Raw genomic sequence first — 13708 nt, 5'->3', positions numbered from 1 at the left:
TGTGAATTCACAATTTTAGTCCTAAGATAATTACTCAGCTCTTTTTCTTCCCCATTCTAATAATTTTTATTCTTTTATTGGTTTTCAGTTGATATCATTTTAATTTCTGAAAAATGCAAAAAACGAAATGAAATTAATCACAGATTGTATAAAAGCATTCAAAATAAGAATCAAACAGGAAACAAACAGCCAGAAACTCGATTAATACTGAAAAAATAAGGGGGTATGATTATTTTTGAACATTGCAGATTTTATAAATAGCTGTATATTTCTTTTATTACAAGTATCCCGAGATTTTAAAATGACGAAAATGATCAGAAGAGGTTTATTAAGAATATGTATCAATATGAACGTAAACAATAAATTCTTACAAAGTTACACCTAATAAACTCAATTTTCAAGGGGGGGTATGAATAATATCGGGCACAAGTGTAAATACATATATAACACTATACTTACAACAAGGCATATAGGTACACACGCACGCATACACACACATATATGTGTGCATATATTTGTGTGATTGAGTATGTGTGTACTTAAATATATGCATCTGCATAATCATATATATATATATATATATGTATACATATACATGCATATATATATGAGCAAACACAGACACACACACCCACACACACACACCCACACACACACACATATATATATATATGTATATATATATATATATATATATATATATATATATATATATATCATACTTTGGGGTACTTGCGCTAATCCCGGGAAAATTGCGCCAACTATCTAAAACTGCGCTTCTGTCAACCACACATATAAAGTGTATTTTGTTTTTAGTTTAGTTTTTTTTTAAACAAAATACACTTTATATGTGTGGTTGACAGAAGCGCAGTTTTAGATAGTTGGCGCAATTTTCCCGGGATTAGCGCAAGTACCCCAAAGTATGATATATATATATATATATATATATATATATATATATATATATATATATATATATATGCTCATGAGCCAAAAATGGACCAATAGTGAAAGAAGTAAGAAATCGATTTTTTAATATTTTTCAATTGTTGAATGAATCTATTTTTTGGATTATTATCATTATAGCGTATAATGAAAATGAGTGAAGAAAAATTATCCTTAAATTTGTAAGACCGCTTCTTGGCGAGGATATAAAACACCGAACTGCAGAATTAAGGCTGTCCAAAATGACTAACAACCAGATTTTGGATATTTTAAGAAAAGAAAATATGAAAACACCTCTTTCATTACAATGAAGCGAATTGGTCAAAGTTTCGATGTCGAACGCTTGGTTAAAAGGGAAAGCTGGGTTTAGTAGCCCTAGAGCATCCTTTTTGAAGAAGGACCATAGTCTTAAATAAACTGGTTGGAAGGATAAAGAGAAAACTGATGTTGACCGCTGCAAAGAATAAAAACAAGGACTAGAAAATATATTTCTTGATATACAATATCAAGACGAATGAAGGAAGTAGGAGTTTCCCTTAAAAGACGCGCAAAGAAGGCATTGTAATCTAAAACGAACATCAATCATAAAAATATTTTTTTCTCGTATTATGGCAAGAAAGATACAGACTGGTTTAGGAATGATTTCTGGTCAGATGAATCAAGATTTTGTGATTGTGAGTTTGTGATCGCCCGATGTTCCCGAATGGTGCAATCCAAGAACTGGAGACAGAATTTCAGCAAGATGCATAAAAACGACTGATTGACACTGGAATTGAGGGATAATGATATGAGGAACTTTTACTACAGTAGCGGTTGGGGAACTTATTAGATGTGAGAAGTCAATTAATGCAAAGGAATACATTCAAATATTAGAAACAGGACTGTTTCCAAGTATCCAGAAGCTGGCAATCTTTCAGAACATTATTTTGAACACGATAATGCCCCTGCACACACTGCTAAAGTCACAAAAAGTGGTTTTCTGATAATTCAATTAATTTGATATTTTGGCCAGGTCAAAGCCCCGACTTAAACCCAATCGAGACTATTTCGTTTATCTCCGCTTCACAGTGGTTCTACTTTGAGAGCATGTCTAAAAGGATTGATCTTATGAAGAAATCAAAAGGAAATGCGATTCCATCCTAAGTATTTATTCAAGTAAATTCCTTGTATTGTGTTATTAGTCTCATTTAATTTCCTTGTTCCATTATCCTTTGTTCAATACACCTTCTACTGCATAAAAATGTATGAAATTTATTTTGCCCATTTACTCCCTCAGCAGTATATATATATATATATATATATATATATATATATATATATATATATATATATATAATATGAACAAATGATTAATAAAACATGTTAAAAGACGTCTTGAAAAAGAGTTAAAAACATATTTAATTTTACAAAAGGAAGCACAAGATAAGTGGATAGTCCTTAATCCGCGAAGTTTCGAAGAAATACTCTCCTTCTCGTCAGAGGGCAGGAATTAGCAAAATACGGGATCGGATTTGCATATAAAAGTATTTAATGAAACTACAAGTAAGTCACTGATCTTACTTGGTTAAAAAAAGGAAGAGGTAAGAGGAATAGGAGGTAAAAGAAAAAATGATAAAAAGATTTCACATGAATGGATAGTCCGGTGAAGGGTAAAAATCCAAGAATGGTAAAATCCAAAACGGTCGGATTTAAAATCTCCAATCCAATGGGTAAATTCCAAATGGTCCAAAATGATCCAAAAGGCAGAGTTCCTTGGAAAAAAGCGCAAATGGAATTAATTCCAAATCATTAAAAGAAAAAAAACCCTTGAGAGAATATTTAAAACACGTCTGTCAAGGCTGGAGGAATCAAGTAAATTTGATGAGAAAGAGAGTATTTCTCCGAAACTCCGCGGATTAAAGACTATCCACTTATCTTGTGCTTCCTTTTTTCAAATTAAATATGTTTCTAACTCTTTTTTAAGACGTCTTTTAACATGTTTTATTAATCATTTGTTCATATTATACGATCTATTTCCTTTTCGGTTTTATTGAGCTGTTTCATCTGGCTGAGTTTACTTTACTTGTAAATATTAACTCTTTAATATGTATAATATACTTTAAGTTTACCATTTTGATTACCTTGGTAAACTTATTGTAATTTTTATTTTATATATATATATATGTATATATATAAATATGTATATATATATATATATTTTATATATTTATATATATATGTATATATATAAATATGTATATATATATATATATATATATATATATATATATATATATATATATATATATATATATATATACATATATACTGCAGAATATGTAAGCGTGCTACGCCGCAATGGAAAAATAACTTTTCCTACCAAATTTCCCACTTTTGTTTAACGGTTCGCATGGTAAGCTAAAAATATTAGCTGCCATAATTACCACGTCAATAGGTAAATGGCGCCATTTTCTAACTGAGTAAGCTTACTATTTATGTGCATAAGAAAACGTGTGCACGCTATTTAATTCAACACGAGCTTCGCAAAGGCAAATCGAGCAGAAAAAAAGAGGTTTTATTTTCATATATGTCTGCAAATAACTTTCTCATCACCAGTCACCTGATTAACCTCTGCAAGTTTTTGTGCACAATCTTAGTTTTCACCGAGATTACATACTTCACATTTGAAAATGGTGCAAATCAACAACAGTCGAAGTTCTCCCACAGTTAAACGATAAACTCACACTTAAAATCAGCTACACTAGATATTTCGAGTTATATTTGCACGGATGTATAATAATGTTAATTGGTTTTGTTTATTAGAACATTCCATATTTTTCAATAAATTTTCTTTATTAAGGAAAGAGAAATAAATCAACCTTAATGATTAGAACAAACCTGTATTTGTTATGTATTACCTATGAGAAAAATGCCTATCTCGTCAAACATTATTGTAGAAGAAACTAGCAGGGCATCCGGCATTTCTCGGTCGTAAAATACACTTGGATATGATACTTCGATTAATGCTAATTTCGTTTTGATTATTTCATTATATTGAACCCAATGTATTTTTATCATTTAAAAACTGTTTAAAGAATTACTCGTGCGCCAACACCGAGAATCGAAAGAAAAACGATTATCGGAAGATTTACTCTTTCCTTTGAGGTTCATGCCTAGGCTACAAAACGGCTTTGCTGCAAGGCTAAAGACAAAAAACAAGAGCCAATAGCTATTACGTTAGGCTATAATATTCGTTATTTCGTAGTTTGGCCTTAACTTGGAAAATTCCATCTTTTAATTTTTCACATTTTGCACCGATTTCCTCTGGTTGAATAAACATATAAAGTGTTGTATGGATTCGAATACCATATATATATATATATATATATATATATATATATATATATATATATATATATATATATATACTTGTCTCAAAGAATCTGACGACTACACTTCTCTGTAAGTTTTTAGTTTACACACCTTGAAGTAATATATATATATATATATATATATATATATATATATACAGTCATGGTCAAAATTATAAGAACACTTAAGAAAGTTAGTGTTTACGCATATTATCGAATTTTTAATAATCAAACAAATGGTTGAAACAATTGCGAAAAGGGAAAATATGATAGGAAAAATAAAATCTGCTTCATTCGAAACCTTAACCCTGATTTAATAATTATTTTTTTTTTAAAACAAACATTTTCACCTGGTCAAAATGATAAGACCACTGATAATTTATCTAACAAAACGCAATTATAAATTACTAAAAAGGGTTTCAGTATTTAGTATAGCCTCCATTATTACGAATTCCTTCAAGAATTCTCTTCGGCATGCTTGCGACTAAGTTTTTTATCAGTTGCGAAGGAATTTTATATCATGTACTGAAAACTGAATCAGAAAGTTCCTTTATCGAATTATACTGTGAATCAGAAAGTTCCTTTATCGAATCATACTGTGTTTAAGGATGGGACACTTTTTTGCTATCCATCCCAAAAGATTTTCAATAGGATTGAGGTCCGGAGAACATTCTGGATGATCTAACAATTATATAATACTAGCTGGACCCGTGAAAATTACACGTTTTCTTTTCTTTTTTTTCACATACACATTATCCCATCACATATCCGTACCTTGAAACATTTACATTAACTCTTTACTGCCCTGGCCGACGAATTCATCCTGTGTACTATTTTTTTAATAGTAAATGAAGAGTACGGTAGGAAAATGTATGTAAATATGTATATACCAAAATCACGATAATAGAGCTCCAAATATTCTCAATGAATACATACTCAATTATGTTTTATAAATATGATTATTTAAAAATATTTTCAAAGGTTTTATTTAAGGTTTAGCTTATTTATCATATACTTATTATATAATGGAGACTTATAGTTTTTATAACATGTTATTGTTAATTTCGCACAGTAATGGGTTAAACCTGTGCATTTTGTTAAAAAATAGTTGAACCTAACGTTGAACCTAACCAAAACTATCCCAGAATATGTTCTTGATGTTTAGATGCATATGCTTGATTACTTAAAATACATTTCAAATGTCAACGTTTAAAAATTATAAACTGTCATTACATCTGTTTTTGATGAAGAACAAAAGGAATATTGGCAACGCTAGGTTTCAGTTGTATGCCTTGATGCTGTGCTCGTGAGGCTGAATGACCTCTAGTCGAGTGCCGTTACACAGTCCCTGAGTTATGGAGAGGTTTCTCAGTAGCATAATTATTGCTCCAATTTTCAAATTCAAGCTATGAGGAGGCATGCCAGATGGAGTGAGAGAATAAATGAATTCCATTGGATAATTTTGTGCTTCCTCGTCATTATCGCAACTTACAGAATCAGTGCTGAGGTACGTTTTATTTTCTGTTGGCAGCATTCTCAGAATGTCCACATTGACCGCTAAGCATTCAGAATTCTTTGGAGATAGGATTACTCTTGCTTTCATCTCTTCAGCCGTACAGTTGTCAAACACCTCCGATATCAAAGAGCCATTACATGTGCACATTTCAGGAATGGCAATAACATCTGGAGCCACTTCATCAAGAGAACTCTGGAGTGATCCATTGCTCATTTGCAGAAGCCATCTTGAAAACGCCTGTTCATCGGAATTTGCTCTCATGTTCTGTGTGAGGCTCATGTGATGAAAGCTGTGCCATAAGTATGAGCGTTTGAAACAAACATCTAGCACAGCAGCAGGAGGAGCTCTCGGGACAACCGGAAGTACTTGTCTGAAGTCGGCTCCAAGTAAGATTACTTTACCACCAAATGCAGTCTGGTTGTTCATTATATCTGTCAAGCATTTATCAATGGATTTCAGCGCATAGCATCGGATCATAGAAGCTTCATCAATAATGAAGACTTTAACTTGCATCAGAACGTGTCCTTGCTCAGAGTTCGGTGGTACATGGCAGACACTTGTTTCGCTTAGGGGAACCGGAAGCTTGAATCTACTGTGCAAAGTTTTGCCGCATTTCAGCAGTGTTGCAGCAATACCAGTCCAAGCAGAAGTGTTTGTCTTAATGTTGTTAGCGTTAAGGTATTCATATAACTTGTTGAAAAGATAGGTTTTTCCTGAACCACCGGGTGCATCCGCATAAAACAATCTATTTTCTGTTTGATCACCTTGCTCAACAGAGAAGGCACTTGCAACCACAGCATTGAATATCTGCCTCTGTTCAATATTAAGAGAAGTCACATCTATGTTAGAGTTTCCAACATCTCCTTCATGTCCAGGATGATCTCCAACTGGTTCAGGCAGACCAAACATGTTGCAATTCATGCCATTTTCCATGAATAAGGTATTAAGAAAGTGGAGAGCAACATTTTCAGCAGTTATGGTATCATATCTAAGGAGCAGATCTTCGATCATAAAATGCTTATTCTTATTCCATAAATGCAGAGCATTCACGGGCTGGTTGAAGACGCACATCATGGAAAACATGGATAATAGTTGTCGTGGACTCTGATGAGCTGCTGCTTCTGTCAAAGTTTCCTGCAATGCATTGTCATTCTCAACCAGGCGCAGTCTGATGCATGCGTCTTTGAAGGTGGTCATTTCTTGACCATCGATTGTTCTTCAAATTGCTGAATGAAGTTGCTCCGGGGACATGAAGGAGCAACATCCTCAAATAAAATTTTTCTTCATTTCGAGGACTTGCAGAGTACATTCTGGTTAAAATGTTGCTGAATCTAATTCGCCGTGTCCACTTTGTTGTTTGTTTGTTGAAGACATACTGCTCAGGTACAGAACAATAGAAAAGATTTCTTGCATTCTCATCTGTTTGATTGAGTTTGAACCAAGCTGTCTATTGTGTGTCACGTTATTCTGCTCTTGCTGCCGCCTGTCTTTGATTCCTTTCTCTATAGTAAACATGTTGATCATCAGGATAATGTACAGCCAAGCGATAAACAGTGTGGGATTGAGCATGCATTTTGAAATCTGACAATCTCCAAAAGCCTCTGCAGGAGACACATATCTACATGACAAAAACTGTTTAGCTTCATTGTGTTCATGTATTCCAGTGGACTCATTATTATCTAAAACATGTCTGATTTACATGTTTGCACAATCGTGACCTTTATATATATATTTGAATAAATATTTTACGCTTTTCACCGAGGAACACACTTCAACATTTATATGGGCACGGTATTTTTCCAGTAGATACTTATTGTATGGGACAACGAATCTGTTGTCAACCTCATGAGTGCCAACTTGTACCTTTTCTCCATTGTTTCTCCGTCTGTACACTGGATATCCAGATACATTTGTATTCGTTTCTTCAAGGAAATCTTTTGGAAATTTTTTCTCACATGTTCCATCAACCATGCACACAGAATTATGATTTTATATCCCACATGGACCATGCATCATCAATGTTCTCACGCATTCTCTAAACTCTGGGTAGTCTAATGAAGGTATTTCAGCACAAACCATATCATCAATTTGTTCTCTTGTCCTCACTTTGTCTTCTTCTCGCAGCATTACCAAAAGGTGGCAATGTGGTAGACCGTGCTTTTGAAATTCAATGACATAGATATGAGCAACTGGAACACCAAATATATGTGTCTATCCTTGATATCAATCATAAGTTCCTTTAAGTGCATGTTATAAACTCGTGCAACTAAATCTGGCCTGTTTTGTGTTATTTCATGCGAGCCAAGGTTCTCTGTGATTTCTCGACACTTTGGGTTACACGTGTATGTCAAGAAAATATCTGGTTTTCCCAATTTGCAGACGATCGCCATGGCATCTTGATATGCTTATTGCATGTTTCTCGGACTTCCGCTAAATGTAGAGGGCAAAATGACTGGAACACCTGCCTCTTGATGCTCATTCTGTCTTCCTAGGTGATCTATGAGACCCGAATAAAGTGCCACTCTTAATTGTGCTTGGTTACTTTTAATGAAGTTCAGACGGCATCCCTCCACCTTCACATAAGCGTCAACAATATATTGTTGCAATAATTTTCCAGCTCGATGCAAAGCACTAAAGCCATCTCTGATTGCTAGCCGGTATGAGTAAAACTCTTGCATGGTGACTTTGGTGCGAACACGAGTTTGGCGTTGTGTCACATGAGCCATTTGTATATGCCATCCCGATTCTCCATTCGGGAAGAGAAGTGGATAAACCATGGGATCAAGATGGCAAGAGATGTAAGCAATCCTATCCCTCTGTTGACCTATGGGATAAACAATGATATCACGATGTACTGGAGGTGCACACACATCACCAACGAATATGGTTGCAATCTCATTGCCTGATGGGTTGTTGTATGCCCTTCTGTCAGGACCAGGGATGAAGTGCATGGTTACTTGTCTTGGTGACACGTTCTCAATTGCAGCTCTCTCTTGTTCTTGTTGTTCAATATCCCTCATATTATGGTATGCTGCTGCATAAGGATTATTAATCAGTTCTTCATTTATCTTTTGAAAAACAGACACTAAACAGTTAGCATTTTCTGGAGCATTTACTCTATTGTGTATGGCTTTATTGGTTTCTATGATGTACAGCTGGCCATATCTTCTCTCTTTAGAGTCATTTACATGGAGATTGTTTGCGTAGTGGTAAGTTTGACCTTGTAAACGGAAACAATAGAGTCCACGTCCTGGAGGGGGTCTAATATTGGCACCAAAAGATGCAAAAGCAAATGGAGAATTATAGTTTCTTATATTATGCCTGAAATTTGCACCCTCGGCACTGTTGGCATCAAATAATAATCTTAAATTTTCGGGGTAATTTTGTAAGGGGGTAGCATTACTTTTCCGTTATGACAGCAATTTAGTTGTTCTCTTTGGAATCTTAAGGCTCTGCAAAATTGATATCGGACATCCATTGCCCCAATGTAATATATTTGGCGTTCCATATTGTGGGCATTTCTATGACGTTGAACTCTATTCCGCTAATTTTCAAGATGATTTTGGCGATCTTGTTGATTCATATTATTTCTTCTTAAATGGCCCCTGTTTCTCATGTTTTCTAGAAATTGCTGTCTTTCTTCCATATTCATGTTATTTCTTCTTACAAGGTCCCTGTTGTTCATGTTTTCTAGAAATTGCTGTCTGTCTTCCATATTCATATTATTTCTCCTTACGTGATCTCTGTTTCTCAAATGGTCAAGATGTAATTCTCGCTCATCCTGGCTCATATTACGACTTTGCTGTTGCATTCTTTGTCTGTTTCGATCAGGGATTGATTGTCTTTTATCTTCTCGCAAACGCTGTCGTCTGATTCTCTGTCTCTCTCTTGCTGCTTCTCTTTGCTGTGTTCTTCTCTCATCCATTGCTCTAGATGGGCCAAACGGTATGTGTTTAATCTGTCAATAATAAATGAATTTCCTTTTTTTTCTCTCTCTCTCCCTTGAGCGTTCTTTTTTTCTCTCTCTCTGCCTGGGTTGGCAGACGATAATAATTATTTGTAGACAAATTTTTCAGAAAAAAAAGCAAAGAAGGCCAAATTTAAAAGCGCAGGCACACTTTTGAAGTAAAAAAGGCTAACAAAAAGCCAAATTAAAAATTATAGGAAAATTGACTCTATCGAAGTTCTTGACTTTCAAATGTAAACATTTAGTAAGTAACTGTGTAAACAGATTTTAAAATATGTTTAATTAACGAATACCGCGTTTCTCTCTCTCTCTATCTATCTATCTATCTATCTCTATCTGCCTTGAGCGTGCGTACAGAAAAGGGCCGAACTTGAAAAAAAAAGCCAAACAGAAAATCTGATGGCCAAAATATTTTTTCTCTTCCCTCCCCCCATCTATCTACCCCCCTCTATCTCTCTGTTCCCCATCTCACTCCTCTATCTCACCACCTCCCCTCTCCCCCTCCCTCTCTATCCTCTTGGATTTGTTTATGTCTAGCAGCAATCAGTAGTAGTTGGTAGAGTAAACATATATTTTTAGAAAAATATTTCATGTTTCGTTCCTGGATTAGCGAAATACACATCAAACGAAGGCTAATGTAAATTTCACGGTTTTTTGTTTCTTTTGTTTTTTTCTCTCTCTCCCTAGTAAATAACTGTGGAAACTGGTTTTAAAATATTTTTAATTAACGAAGATTCTGTCTTTCTCTCTCTTTCTCTATCTCTGTCTATCTATCTATCTACGGAGTACACATTAAACTAACGCTCAAGGCAGAGTAGATAAATAGATAGATAGATAGATAGATAGACAGAGAGAGAAAGAGAGAGTCTTCGTTAATTAAAAATATTTATAATATGTTTCCACAGTTATTTACTAAATGTTTATATTTGTAAGTCAACAACTTCTAGGGAAAGAGAGAAAAACAAAAGAAACAAAAAACCGTGAAATTTACATTAGCCAACCTGGCAACCCTGATCTCTGCCTTGAGCGTTCGTTTAATGTGTAATCCGCTATTCCAGAATAAAATCTTCTCAACCAATCAAATTTGCCGGAAAGTGTGACACACATAGATAGATAGTTACAAGCGTATTAATATATAGATTTGAAGAAATTATTCTCGTGCTTGTCAGGAAGTGTGTATCGCAGCGTTGTCTTGCTGAAAAATCCAATTTCTTCCACACAGACGTGGACTTCAGTCCTGTTGGAAGCATTTTCAAGAATTGAAATGTACTTCAATGGTGTTTGCCGGCCTTTCACTACTTGCAACTTTAGGGTCCCAGCTGACAAGAAAGCACCGCAGATCATTAAAGACCCTCCTTTTCTATGGCGAGTTGAAAAAGTCTCTGTAGGCTAATTTTTATTATTCCAATAGTGTTGAAAGGCATCTGGATCATCTAGATTAAAATGTTTCTCATCGGAGAAAATTACATTTTCCCACTTCTCTTCATCCCAAGTCTGGTATTTGGCGGCATATTTTAGTCAGTTAGTTTTGTGATGGACAAGAAGAGGTTGTTACTTCAGTTGCTTTAAATGATTGAAACCCTTCATTTTCATATGCCTTTTGATGGTTTTAGGACTACATTCTGCTGCTGGTTGGCTTTACAATCGACTTGAGCTCACACTGGAGTTTTTTGTAAAATCTTCTGATACGGCGATCCAGTGATGGGGTTATTTTTTTGGGTCAACCTGTGCCCATATTGATCTGGAGTTCTTAAAAAAATGTTTGTTGAACGTTTTGTTAGCAATGGATACATGTGATTTATGATGACCACTTTGTTTGCAATAGATCTATGGGAGAGTCCACCCCAATTAAGCTCAAAGATCGATCCTCTCTCAAATTCTAATAATGGTTTCCGTTTTGCCATTTATAATTAAGAAATATGTTTTTATCCACTAACAACTGGCGTTTAGTAACATAGAATATATATATATATATATATATATATATATATATATATATATATATATATATATGCAGGAATTTTTACCTACCTATACGTATATATATATATATATATATATATATATATATATATATACAGTAATTTATAAAGTATATATGGTGATTAAGCTACTCTGAATATTCCGCGGTTCATCCACAATAGTATTCTTCAGGCTGACGGCTGCATATTGTAAAAGAAAGACGAGTAAGTACAGTGTATTTACACAACCATTATTTACGAAACTAAAGATAGCAATTACTTATATTTCGTCGGTTCTCCTGTAGGAGATTCTCGAATCACATTAACCAAAAAAATATATTAACGAAAAAAATATGATATACATGAGTAAAAGTATTATTTGATTTAATGACCGGTGGTCTAAACTGCCCACCCTGCTCAAATCAGAGAAAATCGTGTTTTTTTTTTGTTTTTTAATCAGACGGATAAAATTGAAGTACTTATTTTTTTAAAAGTAAACAATATTTTTTTTGTATTTTTCAACAAATATTAATCGCAACTTTTTACTTATTTCTTGTTTTTTTGTTGCAAATCAGAGAAAGTTCTTTTTTTAGTTGTTGTGTTAATCAGACGGAGAAAATGGAAATATTTTTTTAACCAATATAAAGCGTTGACTTAGAAATAGTTGGTCTTAATTTATGTTCTTATTTTGATTATGATAAATTAACAATTAATATGAGACAAAAAGATGATACTGAGAATTGCGATTGGGGATCGGTGCATTTTGAGACGAAATATTTATGTAAATAAAGGTCTGTGCAATGGTAGCGTGGAAATAATTACTGATATGCATTTAAAAAATCGCAATGTTTTTTTCTGTGATTGTACAATTTGACAATATGGATGAAGCTGTTGACATTGAACATGTACAAGCTGATTATGAAGTTTCATCAGGACATTTTGTCACTAGAAGTCAGATAACTTTGTCATTGAGTTATGGTCTTACTGTACATAAAACCGAAGAAATTTCTGTTGATGACATTATAAATGACTTAGGATCTTATGTATTTTAAGCTGGAATGGCCAATGTTGCATTATCACAGGCAGGAAAATTGTGTAATGTTTATTTAATTGCTTTAGACCCTTATAAATATTAATGTGTGACAAAAGTGCATAAAATGAATATAATAAATTAAGAGCCAAAATTAATAGACTTGATTTGCCCCCACTTGATCCATGCTGTATAAAGCCACCTACTTTGTCATTTTATGAAACAAATAATTCGAAAAAGCGCAAAAAAGAAATTGATATCGATAGTGAATTGCTATTAAATGAAACTCCTCCTATAAAATACCTCAAAAGAAGTGGCAAGAGTGACAGCGTAAAATTATATTTAAAATTAATTAATACAAGAAATTCTTGTTTTGCTAATTGTATTATTAAGATTATTTATCAATTGCTTCCTTATTTCACTAACATTATTAAAACAAATCCAACCATAGAATTGTCAATTCAAGAATTGATAAGAATTTTTGTTCCTGAGACCCACAATATTACTGATTAAAGAGACATATTATTGAACACATGTCCCAACAGTGCTCAAGAATTATTTGTTTTTGAGGAGAATAGAACTAGAAAATGTATCTGAAAACACGAGGTTTATTGTCAGAAACTGGAAAATGGTCAGTGCAACTGTAGACGCCAAGTTGGCTGTCATTTACAGACTACTCTAATTGAAAATAATACCAAACAAATAACTCTTACACTACATCCCATTGATGGTCGCCAGCAATTAAAAAGTTCACTTAAAACTGATTCCTATGTCATTAAATATTGCAATGAGTGTCAGCCAAAAAACTGAACACTTGGAAAAAGTTACTTATATTTTTCTTGAAAGAATTAAATATTGCATTTAACCGATTGTCAATCATCAACAATGTTTTTAAAAGATTAAATGCTGAAATTATGTATTTTAATACAAAAAAGCAAA

General features: G+C 33.6%; 2 protein-coding genes across 2 annotated transcripts; both read right to left on the bottom strand.

Moving 5' to 3' along the window:
• Positions 1-5574: 5574 nt before the first annotated feature.
• On the bottom strand, positions 5575-6744 carry LOC145297867 (ATP-dependent DNA helicase Pif1-like). The gene has a single exon (XM_080144193.1). It carries the CDS (start codon positions 6742-6744, stop codon positions 5575-5577), a length of 1170 nt encoding a protein of 389 aa, XP_080000319.1.
• A 1472-nt stretch (positions 6745-8216) lies between these two features.
• LOC145297866 (uncharacterized) lies at positions 8217-8831 on the bottom strand. Its single transcript, XM_080144192.1, has one exon. It carries the CDS (start codon positions 8829-8831, stop codon positions 8217-8219), a length of 615 nt encoding a protein of 204 aa, XP_080000318.1.
• Positions 8832-13708: the final 4877 nt, after the last annotated feature.

The sequence above is a fragment of the Euprymna scolopes genome, chromosome 18 (genome assembly GCF_053919585.1).
Source record: "Euprymna scolopes isolate OS-2025 chromosome 18, ASM5391958v1, whole genome shotgun sequence".
Lineage (NCBI taxonomy): Eukaryota > Metazoa > Mollusca > Cephalopoda > Sepiida > Sepiolidae > Euprymna > Euprymna scolopes.
Note: the sequence above shows the minus strand (reverse complement) of the source record. Positions and strands in the feature narration are given on the sequence as shown.

Coding starts and splice junctions, on each gene's coding strand:
- LOC145297867 (XM_080144193.1), bottom strand. CDS start 6,744: ATGGAAAATGGCATGAATTGCAACATGTTTGGTCTGCCTGAACCAGTT.
- LOC145297866 (XM_080144192.1), bottom strand. CDS start 8,831: ATGAGGGATATTGAACAACAAGAACAAGAGAGAGCTGCAATTGAGAAC.